This window comes from Anolis sagrei, chromosome 9, assembly GCF_037176765.1.
Source record: "Anolis sagrei isolate rAnoSag1 chromosome 9, rAnoSag1.mat, whole genome shotgun sequence".
NCBI classification, from domain to species: domain Eukaryota; kingdom Metazoa; phylum Chordata; class Lepidosauria; order Squamata; family Dactyloidae; genus Anolis; species Anolis sagrei.
This window is the reverse complement of record NC_090029.1, coordinates 23809901-23828856: the sequence shown is the minus strand read 5'-3', so window position 1 is coordinate 23828856 and position 18956 is coordinate 23809901. Positions and strand designations below refer to the sequence as shown.

General features: G+C 41.0%; 1 protein-coding gene across 7 annotated transcripts in view; it reads left to right on the top strand.

Annotated features, from left to right (window-relative positions):
• Positions 1-682: 682 nt before the first annotated feature.
• Positions 683-18956, top strand: part of KIF23 (kinesin family member 23) — a 34340-nt gene continuing 16066 nt past the window's right edge. For 2 of the 7 annotated variants that reach the window (XM_067471378.1, XM_060755396.2), the window contains exons 1-13: positions 683-746; positions 4814-4880; positions 5649-5777; positions 6907-7012; positions 7904-8040; positions 9702-9811; positions 9920-10090; positions 11988-12029; positions 12348-12460; positions 14505-14626; positions 14816-14918; positions 17718-17797; positions 17888-18007. In XM_067471378.1, coding sequence (XP_067327479.1) covers positions 736-746; positions 4814-4880; positions 5649-5777; positions 6907-7012; positions 7904-8040; positions 9702-9811; positions 9920-10090; positions 11988-12029; positions 12348-12460; positions 14505-14626; positions 14816-14918; positions 17718-17797; positions 17888-18007 — 1311 coding nt within the window. In that variant the 5' untranslated portion in view covers positions 683-735. Of the gene's footprint in view, positions 747-4813; positions 4881-5648; positions 5778-6906; positions 7013-7903; positions 8041-9701; positions 9812-9916; positions 10091-11987; positions 12030-12347; positions 12461-14504; positions 14627-14815; positions 14919-17717; positions 17798-17887; positions 18008-18956 lie in introns of all 7 variants that reach the window. The other 5 variants (XM_067471377.1, XM_067471374.1, XM_067471379.1 and 2 more) reach the window with 3 other exon arrangements.

The window sequence follows — 18956 nt, the reverse complement described above, 5'->3', positions numbered from 1 at the left end:
GAGCTCGGGATGCTTCTCTGTTCTTGAGATGAAAGGCACATGTCTGTGTTTTGGATGGGTTGGGGATCAGCTGGTTTTCCCTGTAATAGGCAGTAAGAGCACCTAGAGTTTCGGAGAGCTTCTGTTCAACCATCTCAAAGCTCCCTGCTTGAGCAGTAATGGCACGATCATCAGCATAGATGAAACTCTCTGTCCCTTCTGGCAGTGGTTGGTCATTTGTGTAGATGTTGAACATGGATGGAGCAAGCACGCTCCCCTGAGGCAGGCCGTTCTTCTCTTTCCGCCATCTGTGGCCCTGGACCTCAACAAAGAAGCTCCTGTTTTGTAGCAGGTTTCCTATGAGGCGGGTGAGGTGGTAGTCCTTTCTATGAGGCGAGAACTTGAACTTTTTTTCCCACTTTTTTCGGGCCTAGTGTGCTTTCTTGAAGCCTGAGCTCGAGTAGGCGTCGTTGTTGCCTTGGAAACCACGAGGTTCCGCTCGCACAGCATTCCCCCTCCCTTGCATTCCTTTGTGACGCATGCGCTTAGGCAAACCCCCGCCAAGCCCCGCCCCTCGAAGCAAGGCGAGACGTTGCAGTAGGGCGGAGCCCAGGCAGGCCCCGCCTTTTGTCCTGTTTGCTGCGTCCTGATTGGCGAGTTTGGAATTGAAGAAGACCACGCCCCGGAAGCGCGACTCTGCGAGGGAAAGTTTAAACTGCAAAGTCGGGAAGGAGACGGAAGAAGAAGAAGAAGAAAATGGCAGCTGCGTGAGTGAAAGGGTTTCTGGGTGGAATAATAACAACACTAACAACAACAATAATAGCTGTTATATTATTATCATCTTGCTTCTTCTCTCCTAAAGGAGGCTCAGAGCAAATAAAAACAATTATTTTGTCGCTTCTTTTCTCTCAGAGGAGACTCAGAGCAGCTATTCTTCTTTTTTGTTTCTCTCCTAAGGGAAACTCAGAGTAAAATTATTGTTATCATCCTCTCTTCTAAAGGAGACTCAGAGCAACTAGTAATAATGATGATGATAATAATAATAATAATAACTATTATGTTCAGTTCTTGTGGGTTTTTTCAGGCTATATGGCCATGTTCTAGAGGCATTTCTCCTGACGTTTCGCCTGCATCTATGGCAAGCATCCTCAGATGTAGTGAGGTCTGTTGGAACTGGGAAAAAGGGGTTTATATGTCTGTGGAATGACCAGGGTGAGACAAAGGGCTTTTGTAAGTTGAGCTGGGTGTGAATCTTTCCACTGACCACCTTGATTAGCATACAATGGGCTGACTGTGCCTGGAGCAAACTCTTCTTGAAAGGTAATTAGATGTCCCTGCCTGTTTCCTCTCTGCTGTTTTTGCTGTTGCAATTTTAGAATTTTTTAATACTGGTAGCCAGATTTTGTTCATTTTCATGGTTTCTTCCTTTCTGTTGAAATTGTCCACATGCTTGTGTATTTCAATGGCTTCTCTGTGTAGTCTGACATGGTGGTTATGAGAGTGGTCCAGCATTTTTGTGTTCTCAAATAATATGCTGTGTCCAGGTTGGTTCATCGGGTGCTCTGCTATGGCTGACTTCTCTGGTTGAAGTAGCCTGCAGTGCCTTTCATGTTCCTTGATGCATGTCTGGGCAATGCTGCGTTTGGTGGTCCCTATGTAGACTTGTCCACAGCTGCATGGTATACGGTAGACTCCTGCAGAGGTGAGAGGATCCCTCTTGTCCTTTGCTGAACGTAGCATTTGTTTATTTATTTATTTATGACATTTATATGCTGCCCTTCTCACCCCGAAGGGGACTCAGAGCGGCTTACAAGGTATATATACATACAATATATTATTAACATAGTACAATATCAGTTTTAAATATTGCTATATTGCACTATATCAATTATACCGTAATATTATTAGTAATATTACATGTAATATAAATATGTAATTATAATATCATATTATTATTAGTAGTAGTATATTGCATTACATTACAATATTATAAATATTATAAGTATACACAATATATTATATATTTTATTATAACATATTATCAGAATAGCACGGGAGACAAGGTGGAACTGTCCCCTGGCCCCCCTTTTTTCACTCCGGCCCAGAGCAGCAGTTGGTGCTGGGGGGGAGGGGTCCCCAACGGATGGCAAATGCAGGAGACAAGATGGTGCTGATGATGCAGGCGATTTTGTTGGATTTTCTTCGTGGGTTTGTAGATTGTTTGTATGTTGTGTTTCCTCATCAGCTTCCCTATGCAGTCAGTGGTTCCCTTGATGTATGGCAGGAACACTTTTCCTCTGGGTGGATCTTCATCTTTACTCTCGTGGCTTGTTCTTGGTCTTGCAGCTCTTCTGATGTCTGAGGTGGAGTATCCATTGGCCTGGAGAGCCCAGTTGAGGTGGTTCAGTTCATCTTGGAGGAGATGGGGTTCGCAGATTCTTTTTGCACGGTCTGCCAAGGCTTTAATGGTGCTTCTTTTTTGACTTGGGTGATGGTTGGAGTTTTTATGTAGATATCTATCTGTGTGTGTGGGTTTTCTGTAAACGCTGTGACCCAATTGTTGATCTGGCTTACGGATGACTAGGACATCTAGAAAAGGAACCCTTTTTTCCCAGTTCCAACAGACCTCACCTCTGAGGATGGTTGCCATAGATGCAGGCGAAACGTCAGGAGAAATGCCTCTAGAACATGGCCATATATCCCGAAAAAACCCACAAGAACTGAGTGATTCCAGCCATGAAAGCCTTCGACAACTATTATGTTGCTTCTTCTTTCCCAAAGGAGACCCAGAGTAGCCATTTATTATTATTATTGTTGTTGTTATTATTGGGTTGTTGTAGGTTTTTCCAGGCTATATGGAATTCCACAGATATATAAACCCAATTTTCCTACTTCCAACAGACCTCACTACCTCTGAGGATGCTTGCCATAGATGCAGGCGAAACGTCAGGAGAGAATGCCTCTAGAACATGGCCATATAGCCCGGAAAAACCTACAACAACCCAGTGATTCCGGCCATGAAAGCCTTCAACAGTATTATTATTATTATTATTATTATTATTATTTTGCGTCTTCTCTTCTAAAGGAGATTCAGAGTAGCTTATTATTATTATCTTGCTTCTTCTCTCCTAAAGTAGACTCGTAAAATTATTATCATCTTCTCTTCTAAAGGAGACTCAGAGCAACTAATAATAATAATAACAAGAACAACAACTATTATGCCACTTTTTCTCTCCCAAAGGAGATTCAGAGTAGCTGTTTATTATTATTATTATTATTATTATTATTATTGCTTCTTTCCTAAAGGAGACTAAGAGTAGCTATTTATTATTATTATTATTAGCGTGCTTCTTTTCTCCTAAAGGAGACTCAGAGTAAAATTATTATAATCTTCTCTTCTAAAGGAGACTCAGAGCAAATAATAATAATATAACAACTATTATGTCACTCCTCTCCCAAAGGAGACTCAGAATAGCTTATTATTATTATTATTATTGTTATTGTTGTTGTTATTATTGTTATTATTATTATTTTCTCTCCTAAAGGAGACTCAAAACACCTATTATTGTTATCTTTATTCTTCTCTTCTAAAGGGGACTCAGAGCAGATAATAATAATTACTATTATGTTGCTGCTTGTCTCCCAAAAGAGACCTAGAGCACTTATTATTATTATTATGCTTTTTCTCCTAAAGCAGACGCAGAACACAGAGTCTCAAAGTTGAAATGATTTTGGATTCCAATTCTGAAACATTATATTCTTACTCTCCTTATTGTTATCTTGCTTCTTCTCTCCTAAAGAAGACCTAGAATAGATAATCATCATCTTGATTTTTCTTTCCCAAAGGAGACTCACAGCACCTGTTACTTAATAAGAATAAGAATATAATGTTTGGGAATTGGAGTCCAAAATGATCTCAACTTCAGGACTCTGTGCTCTGACCGCTGAAGCCTATTTCCTTCTCACAGTTCTGCCTCTATTACAGCACAATTCTTGGTGTTTTTGGTCTGTTCTTTGGGGCGCTGATTCAGAAAATTGTGTTGACTAGACTTCACCTGCTATGGATTCTTAGATATGTGGTTATCAGGATGGGCAAGCAGAGTGAAGAGTTGTATATGGTTTCTGTATCTCAAAAATTAGGGCTGAAAGGGGAAAACCAATGCCATTTTTGAAACCAGCAGATCAAATATACCCAGAAACAGGTCTCGCATTTGAGGCACCAAAATGTGTGTCGGCTATTATTATTATTATTGTAGTTACAATATTTATTTATGCCCTATTTTTCTGTCTTGAGGTAGACCCAAAGCAGCTCTCAATATTCAAAACAATTCGATTAAATTGTTGAAGGCTTTCATGGCCGGAATCACTGGGTTGTTGTAGATTTTTTGGGCTGTATGCCATGTTCTAGAAGCATTCTCTCCTGACATTTCACCTGCATCTGTGGCATGCATACTCAAAACCTCTGAGGATGCCTGCCATAGATGCAGGTGAAACGTTAGGAGAGAATGCTTCTAGAACATGGCCATACAACCTGAAAAATCTACAACAACCCAATGTGATTAAAAACCAACAGGATATAAATATCAAAATAGAATGAAACATATATTATAAATATTTACTTAACTGGCATATATACTTGCCAGGTATGTATGCTAGTGTTGTATAGAATTGCCTCCAGGCCCTGTGTTTCAAGCATACAATATGCATCTGTATCATTGGGGATACAATTCAAGCCCCATGGATACCTGAGACAAAAGAGCTTAGACATATGATGCATTTTCAGAGGTTTTGGATGGCCCTCTCTGATGCTTGTTTTTTTTTTTTTCATTTCTAGAACTAAAACTCCTCGTAAATGTGTGCCGAAGAAGCCCTTCAAAGATATTTTGAAGGACCCTGTTGGGGTAAGTGGCTGCTTTTGGGTAGGGCACACTCCTTAATGTTTAGCACAGAAGCGAGGCAGAATAATACTTGGTGTATCCCGTGATTACTATTTCCCTTTTCTAAAAACAAGGGGATTTGAAGGCACTTAATATTGCTTTATTTCAGAGGTTTTCTCATCCTCACTCATTTCACTCTCGGAGAAACCCTTGAAGGACTCTTCATCAGTGGGTGATATAAGTATCTCCCGGATCCTCTTCCTTTGCTGTTCCTCGCCTAACACCAGGGCGCCTCGTTTCCCTCCTCTACCACTCCTACTACCAGTTGCAGCATTGCCAACAGACTCTACTACAACAATTATATATTACTATATTGTACTATACCATTATATTGTAATATTATTAGTAATATTACATGTAATGTAAATTTATAATTATAATATTGTATTATTATTACTAGTATTATATTGTATAGTAACAGAATCTTTTAATACAGAGGGCTACTTATATCACGCAATGTCTAAAACTCAACTGATAACGCCTTGCTCTGTGGCTCAAAAGAGATTCAGCATCCTAACATTTTCCTCTTGTTTGGTCATGTTTGTTTAATTCAATTTTATTAAGATGCTTGGAGGTTATAGGTTATGCTGGGATTGTACTCTTAAACAGTTACAGGGTACCCAGGCATAAACCTACTTTCAATGGGGGAAATAAGACTTTTATTCACCTGCCTGGCATAGCAAGGCTTTCAATGTTGAAGCCTTCAGGTTTTCCATTCGTTTGTCCCATTAGGTGTACTGCCGTGTGCGCCCCGTGAGTGTGCCGGACCAAGAGTGCTGCATAGAGATTATCAGCAGCACAACAGTCCAGGTTCACCCTCCCGAAGGGTACCGCATCGCTCGCAATGGGGAGTACAAAGAGGTAATGGTTGCTGCACAGTTACACAGTTTATGTGACTGAGTTCATGTTTTGGGTCTGCTTTGCGTTTTCTTGGGACTTATTTTCTTTGGGGAAAACTAGGTGATGGATTGCTGTTTGAGGCAGATTGTGGTGGGCATGAGTGAGACTTTCAAAGAAGCTCAAGTTTATTGTATGTACTGTTTCTGAAGATACAACGGAATGGGAAATAAATGTCTGAAGTCTATGACAATGGCCAACGAGGATTTGTGAAATGATTAAGATCGACAAATTGATCAGGCTGATGGAGGAGAAGTATCTGTCTGCCTTAGAGGGGGGGGGGAGATTTATTGATATGAGTCTGGGGAGTTGACTAATTGTGGGATTTATGAGTTATCAATATGTCATTAAAGGTATAAGTGTCATATAATAATTCTTAAAGAGAGACTAGTAAAGGTAAAGGTTTCCCCTGACATTAAGTGTACAGAAGTCGTGTCCGACTCGGGGGTGATGTGCATCTCCATTTCTAAGCTGAAGAGCCGGTGTTGTCCATAGACACCTCCAAGGTCATGTGGTCAGCATGGCTGCATGAAGCGCCGTTACCTTCCCACAGAAGCTATTGATCTACTCACATGTTTTTGAAGTGCTAGTTGGCAGAAGCTGGTGCTAACAGTGGGAGCTCACTCACCCTGGATTCAAACCTTTTGGTCAGCAAGTTTAGCAGCTTACCAGTTTAACCTGCTGCACCACCAGGGGGGCCTTTTAGTCTAGTCAGAACTAAAAAAGCATCAGAACGAGAGGTCTGTAGATTATATTAGTAGATTAGTGTTTACGCTTCTTCATTAGTTTTGCTTTTGTATGCATGTTTTGTAAATGGTTTGACTTAGTAGTTTTGTTAGCTGAGGCAGTGGTAGAAGACACCCCAAACGAGATAAAAAGTCCATTAATGTGAGAGAATTAATGGAACAAGTGACTAATCTCGATTTTAGATTGATATGGAGACATTGCCGCTTTTGCAGCTAGCTCCCTTATGCAAAAGTGAAAGACTGCCTATGACTTCCTCAATTGGAAGAAGGAGGTAATCTGCAATTTAAGAACAGCTGCAAAATAGCCTCTTGTCTCTCACTTCATAGCAGTTTTCTGATTTCTCCAGGTCCAGTATTCTTTTAAAGAAGTGTTTGGCACCACCTCTGTTCAGAAAAAGGTGTTTGATGTGGTTGCTCGGCCTTTGGTGGAAGATCTTATCCATGGGAAAAACGGTATGTTGCTTCTGTTGCAGATATTTCAAGGCTTTAAAAACAAAGGTCTCTCTTCAGGCTCCCAGAACATTTGTGGCTTAATCTTGATAAGAATGTGGAATAAGAATACTGCATTTAGATATTTTGTGTGCTCAGCACTGGCAGGAAGTCTAGTTTAATGACCAGCAGTAGTTTTGTACTCACGGCTGAAAATGCCACACAATTCTTCAAAATGAGTATACATGTACATGCCACACCAAATTCGCCCAGGTTTTTAGGTTTATCAACTTTGGTGCATGAGCTGCAGCCTAAATCAAGACCAGGAAATATCAGTCTCGGCATTAGAAAATCCTCTAATGCTGTAAAACAGTGGTTCCAACCTGTGGTCCATGTACCACCAGTGGTCCACAAGAACTAAAATATGGTCCATGGCCTCTCCGTTACTATACCGTTGCAATGAGAGTGACTGGTCTTGCGAAACATGCTTATATTGTTTTTATATGGTTTATATGTATTATATGTAATGTTTTTAACTGTATTTTATGTTGTTTGGGGGCATTTGACTGCCGACTGTAAACCGCCTCGTGTTGCCTCCAAGTTGAAAGGGGCAGTATACAAATATAGTAAATAAATAAATAAAAGTGCTGAGGCTTATTAAATATGGTTTTCTGTGGGCAAGCAGATAGTGACTATTGGATGGCATATGTTCTGTATCAGAAACTAGAGCTGATGTGGTCTATCCAATGCAATTTTCTGAATCACGCCCCAAATAACCAAACCAAATCTAAAGTTGACCAAAAACAATTCGTAACCCTTTTGGTACTAATATTGGAGAGTGGTCCCTGGTCAAAAAAAAAATTGGGAACCACTGCTGTAAAGGGTTGATTGTGGCTCTGTGTCTTTCAATCCCAGGCCTGCTTTTCACCTATGGCGTCACAGGGAGCGGGAAGACCCACACCATGACAGGCTCCCCCGGGGAAGGCGGGCTGCTTCCACGCTGCTTAGACATGATCTTCAACAGCATCGGGCCTTTCCAGGCCAAACGATATGTAAGTTGCCTCCTGCCTTGGCATAGATGCTAGCAGTTGTTGGAACTCAACCACATCCTGCACAAGTTTATAGTCCTCATTGAGGAAATAGATAGGCAACTGAGTTCTTTGGCAGGGAAGTACTCTTCCTGTATTTCCCTCTTTGTCTGCCGTTCTTTCTTTCTCATGCTATTTCTGTTTGTTAGGCAGATGTTGGTCATCTGTCGGGGGTGCTTTGAAGGTAATTTTCCTGCTTCTTGGCAGAATGGGGTTGGACTGGATGGCCCACAAGGTGTCTTCCAACTCTATGATTCTATTATTAGACTGTTTCTTCTCAGGGACAACTTTTTATTAAAAGTTTCTAGCCCCCAAATCTTCATTTTGTTTTTCTCCTATGAGCATGGAGAGAGACAAGGTGTCTCCAGAGAGCTAGACAGTTAGATAGCTAGGCCCTAACTTTCCTATCTCCAGCAAAGGATCGCCACCAAATCATACCAAATCACTTTGTCTCTCTCCTGAGGAATCTGTACAAGGACCAAGTAGCAACAGTCAGAACTGACCATGGAACAACAGACTGGTTCAAGATTGGGAAAGGCGTACGGCAGGGTTGTATACAGAACACATCATGCGATGTGCGGGGCTTGAGGAATGCAAGGCTGGAGTGAAATTTGCTAGAAGAAACATTAACAACCTTAGATATGTAGATGACACCACTTTGATGGCCAAAAGTGAGGAGGAGCCTTCTCACCAAGGTGAAAGAAGAAAGCGCAAAAGCTGGTTTGCAATTAAACATAAAAAACCAAGATTATGGCAACAAGAATGATTGACAACTGGGAAATAGAGGGAGAAAATGTGGAGGCAGTGACAGACTTTGTATTTCTAGGTGCAAAGATGACTGCAGACGCAGACTGCAGCCAGGAAATCAGGAGACGCTTACTTCTCGGGAGGAGAGCAATGACCAATCTTGATAAAATAGTGAAGAGTAGAAACATCACATTGGCAACGAAGATCCACATAGTCAAAGCAATGGTGTTCCCCGTAGTCACCTATGGATGTGAGAGCTGGACCATAGGGAAGGCTGAGCGAAGGAAGATAGATGCTTTTGAACTGTGGTGCTGGAGGAAATTTCTGAGAGTGCCTTCGACCGCAAGAAGATCCAACCAGTCCACACTCCAGAAAATAAAGCCTGACTGCTCATTGGAGGAAATAATAGTAGAGGCCAAGATGAAGTCCTTTGTTCACATCATGAGAAGACAGGAAAGCTTAGAGAAGACAATAATGCTGCGGAAAAAGGAAGGAAAAAGGAAGAGGGGCCAACCAAGGGCAAGATGGATGGATGGCATCCTTGAAGGGACTGGATTGACCTTGAAGGAGCTGGGGGTGGTGACGTCCGACAGGGAGCTCTGGCGTGGGCTGGTCCATGATTTCACGAAGAATCGGAAATGACTGAACGAATGAACAACAACAACTTTCCTATATAGAAATCGTTTCTCAGTATTTGTAACTTTTAAAGCTTTATTCTGTTCCTGTAATTTCTGAAGCTTAGTCGCTCCACTGCTGGTTCAAGAATCTTCAGATCTGCTAAACTTTCTACCTTTTTAAATGCTTTTTTCTTTTTGAAATTACTCAACAGCAGTAATATTGATGAGGCTCTCCTTACCGTCCAAAACCCCTCTCTGCAGGTTTTCAAGCTTGACGACAAGAACGGGGTCGATATCCAGTGCAATGTGGATGCCTTGCTGGAGCGGCAGAAGAGAGACGTGCTCCAGACCCCCAAAACTCCATCAAGCAAGTAAGTCATCCTGAGGGGCTGGGAATGGTCCCTTCCTTCAAAACTTCAGCCAGTAAACCATAGTGAACCATCTTTGCTTGTTACCTTGCTGCGTTTTTTTTTCAGCAGGCGGCAAATAGACCCCGAAATTTCTGACATGATTAATGTGCAAGATAACTGCAAAGCAAGGGAAATCGACGAAGACAATGTCTACAGCATATTTGTCTCCTACATCGAGATCTATAATAACTACATTTATGACCTCTTGGATGAAACCACCATCGACCCCACCAAACCAAAGTGAGTAAGGGACTTCCAATTGCCCAGTTACACTGCCATCAAGCGCAAGGGACAGAGGAGCTTGGGTTTATGGTTTTGTGCTTTAGGTCCCAGATCTTGGGCTTGGTTTTTATGAGGCCAGCCAGTACTGTTTGTTTTGAGGCTTCATGTTCAGAAATAATGCCACAACAAAGCAAAAATAAAGTGGAAGGAGTATTACTATATAGTATAAGCCAAACTTATACTCAAGTCAAAATTATTTATTATTTTACTCTATTGTTATTACTTTTATTTTTCTCTATTGTTATTACATTTATTATTTTACTCCCTATTATTATTGGAAGGATACATAAGCACATTTACATTGAAGAAGGTTAAAATAATGTTTTAATCAGAGTTGGACAGTCTTATCTTAGATTATGGTTTTATGTAAATATTCAAAATTATTTATCCTACAGATGCCTCAATTAGTATAATTTTGTTGCTATCGATATTTATTTTGAAATTTACCAGTAGCTGCTGAATTTCCCACCCCCGGCTTATACTCGAGTCAATACATTTTCCCATTTTTTTGCGGTAAAGTTCGGTGCCTCAGCTTATATTCGGGTTGGCTTATACTCGTGCATAAATGGTATTTTTTTTAACAGGTGGGTTGTGAAAACCTGTTCTGGCCAGCCAAAATAGCATTACACATGAACTATTCTTGTTAGAAGTTTTGGGAATGTATTTTACTGAAGTTGTGCAAAGAGATAACTTAAGACAACTTACCTTTGAGCCCAATGCTGGCTGCCGCTGGAGCCAAAAACCTTATTTCGTTAGACCAAACCTGCACAATATTATGTTTATTTATACCTTGCTTTTTCTCTTCACAAGGAGACTCAGAACAGCTTATATTAAAAGCATTTGAATACGATTTCAAATGTACAAATGTAAAAACAAATTTTAATATTATTGATATTTAAAAAAAGAGCACATATGGTTCAGGGGCCGGATGTGGTCTGCAAAGGGCTTCCCTGCGGCTTGCAGAAGGCAGACAATGAAAAGCCCAACCATTGCCAGGCAGTAGTGCTGATAGAAGGAAAGTTTGTCTGCACCTTTTTCTGAGCCAGAGAGTGTGACTCACTCAAGACAACCATTTGTCAATAACTAGCTTGTGTGCCCAGTGTTGTCTGGTTATGGATTTTCTAATGCTTCTTATTAAAAGTGCTAATTGTTAGTAATTTTACGATTGCTAAACAGTAAAAGCTTGAATTCATTTTTCAGGTTTTCTTACTGGTAATTTGCAAAGTAATTTTCCCAACTTAATATGATTTCATAATAAAATTTTTGCATAGTCAATGTGATTAATGGAGTATTCATTTCTTTTAAAAAATTGTGTCAGAAGCAACTTGAGAAACTGCAAGTCTCTTCTGGTGTGAGAGAATTGGCCGTCTGCAAGAATGTTGCCTAGGGGACGCCTGGATGTTTTACCATCCTGTGGGAGGCTTCTCTCATGTCCCCACATGAGAAGCTGGAGCTGACAGACAGGAGCTCACCCTGCCCCCTGGATTTGAACCGCCGACCTTTCGGTCGGCAGTGCAGCTGGCATGAGGGTTTAACTCATTGCCCCACCTTGGGGCTCCAAGTATTAATTGGAACTTCTGCTTTTTATACTTTGGCTCATTTGTACAAAAGGTTATTCATTAATTATAGCTTTCCCTGGAAAGTGAGGCGCTAAAAATCTGTCTGCGATCCAAAGAGACTTGGCCTATTTTATTCTGTGCCCCTTACTATTGACAAGTGGTGCAGGCCTGGGTTTGACTAGCCTTTGCTGGTTGACTCCCAAAATTTAATTAATGCTATTTCAACTTTATGTTAAACGATTTGAAAAGTGGTGAGTGTGTGTGCGTGTAACACTTGAATTGCATTTCTTTGCTAGGTGGAACACCTGTGGCACTCCAGTACGCAACGTTGAATTTTTGTATGTGCACAGACTCCTTTTATTTCTGTAGTAGTCAAGATAACTGATTTTGCCTACTGTTGTTGTGGAGTTTTCCTTCTGCCCCTTTTCACGCTAAGTCTGCTGTTGGTAGTTTGCATGTGCCAGAGTAAAAGTTTGCCTCCTGGTGTGACAGCTTGAGGCTGCTCTTGTTTGCTTGGATAAACTAATCCTGGCTGGCCGCTTGTCCATCTAGCTGACCGTAGAGTGTGCCTGGCTAGTTTGGCTTTTCGTCACTCGCAATTAAGTGTGTTGCTGGCATGAGGCTTAATGTCACGGCTTCTTCCACCCCCAATACAGGGTTCCACAATCCAGAATTCTCCGGGAAGATCAGAACCACAACATGTACGTGGCAGGATGCACAGAGGTGGAAGTCAAGTCTACCGAGGAAGCCTTTGAGGTCTTCTGGAGAGGTAGGGAATTCTATATTCCCTGTGTTTTGTGAGTCACTGCCATACTTCCCAATACATTGAAACCTCAACTTAAGAGTGTCCCAACTTAAGGCTGTTTTTAATTGAGAGCCATCACTCAACTAAGGTTTTGCTTTGTTAATTCAATGCTAGCGTGGCAGTGTAGGGCTTTGGGTTTCAAGGGAGCAGCCTTATGCTTTTGTCTGCTTTGGGAGGTTGCTATCCGCTTTGCAGAATTTTGGATTAGTTGATTTTGTGTGGTTTTTATTCCTGGTCTGTTTGGCTTCATGAAGAGAGAGTAAGAGCCGCCGCAAACTAGGCTCCTGCGGGAGCAAACCTTGCCAGCACGTCCCTGACGTCATGAGACTCCGCCTCTCGCCCCGCCCCTTTCTCAGCCCCTTTCTCCGTGCCAGAGTGGTTTTTCCTTTGCTAGGGCAGCATTGCCAGCGTACTCTCTCAGTTGGCAGAATTCAACTGAGAGAATATGCTGGCAATGCTGCCCTAGCAAAGGAAAAACCACTCTGGCACGGAGAAAGAGGCTGACAAAGGGGCAGGGCGAGAGGCACAGCCTCATGTCGTCAGGGATGTGCTGGCAAGGTTTGCTCCCGCAGGAGCCTAGTTTGCGGCGGCTCTAAGAGAGGGAAGGAAGGAGGCTGAGGTTAGGACAGGATGAAGGAGGGCCGGGCTTTAGCATAGCTGGTTAACTGCCAGCTGCAATAAGTCTTGCCAGAAGGCAGACAGTTTGAAGCCCAAGTCAGTATGAGCTCCTGACCTTTAGCCCAGCTTCTGCCTACTTACCAGATTGAAAGCAAATGTGAGTAGATAAATAGGTACAGCTTTAAAGCAGGGAGGTATTTAAGGCACTCATAAGGAAATGTCAGGAAAATGCTGGAGATTCAATCAAGAAGGAAGTTTACGAACAACGATCTTTGGCAGGGAAAGTTAGGCTTTAAAAGCCCTTTTCGGCTTATACTCGAGTCAAAGTTATTTATTAATTTATTCTGTTATTTTTATTACATTTATTATTTTACTCTTTTATTATTACATTTATTATTTTACTCTATTATTATTGCATTTATTTTATTCTTCTATTACTGTTACTATTACATTTACATTATTTTACTCTGTTCATTAGTATTACAAGTATTACATTTATTATTTTACTCTATTATTTTTATTATTTTACGCTTTTACTCTAATTATTACATTTACATTATTTTACTCTGTTATTATTTTTATTACATTTATTATTTTACTCTCTTTATAATTATTGGAAGGATACGTAAGCACATTTACATTGAAGTAGGTTGGAATAATGGTTTCATCAGAGTTAGAGAATCTTATCTTAAATTACTTATATGTAAATATTCAAAAACAATTAACCTATAGCTGCATCTATTAATGTAATTTTATTGGTATCTATTTTTATTTTATTTGCATTTCCCACCCCCAGCTTATACTTGAGTCAATATGTTTTCCCAGTTTATTGTGGTAAAATTAGGTGCCTTGGCTTATATTCGGGTCGGCTTATACTCTAGTATATACAGTAGTTTTTGTTGCAATCATACCAACAGAGATGGTATGGTTTCTCCAACTTCCATCCCCAGAGAGTGAGCGAGGGAGAGCCAGGCATCTCCCTGGATGCATCAGCCCTCCAGGAGTTTTGGACTTCAACTCCCACAATTCCTAACAATCAGTAAGCTGTCTGGGATTTCTAGGAGCTAAAGTCCAAAACACCTGGAGGGCTGAAGTTTGCCCATGCGTGTTGTATCCCATAAGACACCCAGTTATACCACACCAGGAATGGCCCAGACTTACTGGCCTTAAAGAGCACATTAATGAAGCCAGCATATAGTAACCACAGGAATGAGTACTTTATCTCTTAACACACCTGGTTCAGGTAAAGTAATGATCCCACACAAAACTTACTGCCAGTTTCACAGAAACCGTAACAGAGTCGGTCATGGAACAAATCAAACTCTTAACTCAAGGTACCACTGTATGTAGCTGCATCAAATTGAGTGTTAAGTGTTTCTTTTGTTCACAGGTCAAAAGAAGAGGCGCATCGCGAACACGCAGCTGAATCGAGAGTCAAGCCGTTCACACAGCGTCTTCCTGATCAAATTGACCCAGGCACCTTTGGATGCGGATGGTGACAATGTTCTGCAGGTGAAACTAGAGACAGGCTGCCAAAGCAGGGCCCTTGGTGGTGTGTGCTTATTCCTTGTAAACAAGTCTTCAACCTGGGGCTTCCTCTCACTGAAGCTTCTCACACCAGGCCTACTCACACTGAGGCTTACTTTTGGTGGTTATGGTGTTGCTTTCTTATTTGAAGCAATGGCTCCTTGTTGTTTCCAGGACAGAGAACTGATCACCCTGAGCCAGTTATCTTTGGTCGACCTGGCAGGAAGCGAGCGAACAAACAGAACGAAAGCCGAAGGAAACAGACTGCGGGAGGCTGGTAGGTGCTGCTTCTGTTTCTTTGCTGCCGTATCTAAGTCCTTACCCAACTGATCCAAAACAGGCACACATTTCCATTTTGCCCCTTGAGATCTCACTTAGACATCTTTGTATATCTTCTCCTAGCAGTAAAAGAAGTCATTCTTGCATATGTTTGTAGGAGGGCATTGCAAAGAAAACATTGTTCACCAAGGGTTGTTTTTGTCTCACCCTAATGCTCACCTTTCTCTGCTGGAGAGAGCAGTAATTTTCCTTATCAAAGCATTCTGTTTTCAAAGAGCTAATGAGAGCATACTCCCCATTCTACTGATTTCTTTGGCAGTCATCACTGCAATTACCTGCCAGAAGAGATCCGACCACTAAATTAGCTGTTGGAATTTAAAACACATCTGAAGACCTATCTTTTCCAGCAAACCCACCTAGTCTGTTTTAACTGTGCATTTTAAACTCTCGTCCTGTGTTTACTATATTTTATTCTCTGTATTTTAATATATATGTATTTTGTAAAAATAAGTTTTCATATATTTATTTTACACTAGCCATCCCCTGCCACGCGTTGCTGTGGCCCAGTCTGGTGATCTGGAAAATAATGTGAAAGTGTTGGTTTCTAATATATGTAATTTCTTTCTGCTTGTGGATAAGCAGTATTTCTTGCTGTTTCTTTGTCAGTGTTGATGTAGAGATTGTCTGGTTTGCCTACTCTGGAACATGCAACATATCATTGTCGTTCTTTAGGGGCCCCCTTCAAATCTAGGATACTATATCTGTGTGTGTGAATCATATATATCCATCTCTATCTATGGCTGGATGGCTCTTTGTCAGGAGGGCTTTGATTACATTTCCTTGCCCTGGTGAAGGGAGTTGGACTGGATGGCCTTAAGTATTTTCTGTTGGTCATGGGGGTTCTGTGTGGGAAGTTTGCCTCAATTCTGTCGTTGGTGGGGTTCAGAATACTCTGTGATTGTAGGTGAAGTATGCATCCCAGAAACTACAACTCCCTAATGTCAAGGTCTATTTTCCTCAAACTCAATTTGTCTGCATATTTGGGCATATGGAATATTCGTGGCAAGTGTGGTCCAGATCCATCATTGTTTGAGTCCAAAGTGCTCTCTGGATGTAGGTGAACTACAACTCCCAAACTCAAGGTCAATGCCCATCAATACCCATGTTGGCCATGGGAATCCTGTGTGCCATGTTTGGTTTAATTCCAGCATTGGTGGAATTCAGAATGCTCTGATTGTAGGTGAACTATAAGTCCCAGCAACTACAACTCCCAAATGACAAAATTAATGTTTTGAGTGATGGTCACTCCTTGGGTTAGTAGGTGTCTAGTGTCCAAATTTGGTGTCAATTCGTCCAGTGGTTTTTGAGTTATGGTAATCCCCCAAATGAACATTACATTTTTATTTATATAAATAATGTTTGTTATGATGTGGTTTTTAATCAGGATGTGTCCTGCCTTGAGGAGACAGGTAAGAAATACATGTCATTTCCCAATTGGTTGTAGCATGGGAAATGTTGATTAAACTGCAAAACATTATTTTTTAGGAAGAGACATTCTGCAGCACATTTTGCTCTAGTTTTTATTGGACTATTGGATTACAACCTGTTGGGATCACAACCTATTGGGGATTATGACCTGTTAGGATCACAACCTGTTGAGGATTATGACCTGTTAGGATCACAACCTGTTCGGGATTATGACCTGTTAGGATCATAACCTATTGGGCAGCAGAGTTTCAGAGGTGTTCCTTTAGTTTATCGGGCAATGGAAGATCACTGGGCATGTAAATATCTTGTTTCTATTCGCGGTCTTGGCAGACAAACATTCAATTAGACTTCTTTAAAATATCATGTTTGTTTTACTCACAACTTCATGTATTTAAATATACAAATACATTTGTTGTCAGGTTAAACTTTAAAATATTTCAGTTTGTATCTTTAACTTATAGTCTTCAACAGTCTTTTCAAAACTATATTGCTGTGTACAGCTCTCTTTCATTATAATCTACTTCCAAGGGACTCAAGGCTCAATTGTCTTCTAACTTCCTATATTGGCTTCTGTACTCAAACAGAAGTGACTGGCTTGACCTTGAAGGAGCTGGGGGTGGTGACGGCTGACAGGGAGCTCTGGCATGGGCTGGTCCATGAGGTCACGAAGAGTTGGAAGTGACTGAACGAATGAACAACAACAAACTCAAACAGACTCAAGTCTCACCTGTCATCCTTTTAAACTGCATTCTAAACAGTCACTGAACCAGTCACATGGTCTGCAGCCCCTCCCACTGCCTTAAGTACATAGAGCTAAGAAATCTGCAAACCAAAGAAGACATACACTTCAGGAAATAAATGACACTTTATAAAAAGACAAAACATTAAATATAGAGGAGACTTGAGAAGGTTGCTATCCCCAACAGTTTTTCAATGAATATCTTGCTGAGTGTCAATCAATTCAACCGAGTTGGTGGCAGCTACAAAAACAAAGTTTCTGGAGTAGAACAACTACTTTCAAAATAATTAAACAGAAAATAACACTTTCAACCCAGGAACGGATTTTCTTTTTTCAGATTCTGGGGACTCATCTGTAGGGAGATGGTTATGACCCTGTGTAGAATCTCCCATTTATCTTCCTTAATGGTAGTTAAACTAGAGCGCAAGCATTTGGAGCACATTCCGAATCTGGTGTGGGAAGCCAGGATCACCAGCAGAGAATCAGAAGCGCAAACTGGTAAAAGATTCCAGTGTGCTCAGGCCTTTACTTTTTGGGAAAGAACAAGACTAATGGTCTCTGTTTTTTCAGGTAACATCAATCAGTCTCTGATGACGCTCAGAACCTGCATTGAAGTCTTGCGGGAAAACCAAACATATGGCACCAATAAGGTTTGTGGCTGCTTGTTTTTTGTGGATCCTTTTTGCCTGTGTCGTTTTAGCCCTGAGAACTTGGGAACTCATTATCAACTTTTCTTTTAGATGGTCCCTTATCGAGACTCAAAGTTGACACATCTTTTCAAAAACTATTTCGACGGGGAAGGGAAAGTGCGCATGGTTGTCTGCGTCAACCCAAAGGCTGAAGACTATGATGAGAGCCTAGTAAGCCAAGCCCTTAATTTTCCATTATTGGGAGGGTGCTGCTTTGATTTTGGTCCAACTTTACATTTGTTAGATCACTTCCAATGTGTTTAAACCTCTTGCACAAAATGTAAAGTTAGTGCAATAAGAGTATATGGGATTGTGAAATGACTGATGGAATGGCCTTGGATTTGACTCTGGATGACATGATTTTAATAATTGTTATAATATTGCTGTTGATTTTTGTTCTTAATCTATATGTCTATTTTTTACTGTATGTACGTATGTGCATGACATCAAATCTCTGCCTTTTTGTAATGCCGCTCTGGGGGTGAGAAGGGCAGGATATAAATGTAGTAAATAAAATAAATAAAGTTAATTTTTTTAGTTCAACGAAAGACATTTTTAACTTATGGAGACCTTAAGACAAAGCTATCGTGGGACTTTCTTGGTCAAATTTGTTGTGGAGGGGTTTAATTTCTTTCCTCTGAGGTTGAGAGTGACTTGCCTTGAGTAGGGATCTTAACCCTGGGCTCCAGAGTCCTAGTCCAATGCTCAAACCATTACACCGCACTGTATCTTTCATGATAAAGATACAGAATTGATGTAAGTTTTTCGGGCTGTATGGCCATGTTCCAGAAGCATTCTCTCCTGATGCTTTGCCTGCATCTATGGCAGGCATCCTCAGAGGTTAAGAGGTCTCTTGGAAACTAGAAAAATGGGGTTTATATATCTGTGGAATGTCCAGGGTGGGAGAAAGAACTCTTGTCTGTTGGAGCTAGGTGTGAATGTTTCAGTTAGCCACCTTGATTAGCATTTAATGATCTAGCAGTTCTCAAGGTGTGACTTCTTGCTGCCTGGGGGAATCCTTTGTTGAGAGGTGATTAGCTGTCCCTGATTGTTTCTTGTCCGGAGCTCCCCTGTCTTTATTTACTGTTATGATTTTGTTGGCCAGTGCGAGGTTTCAAGT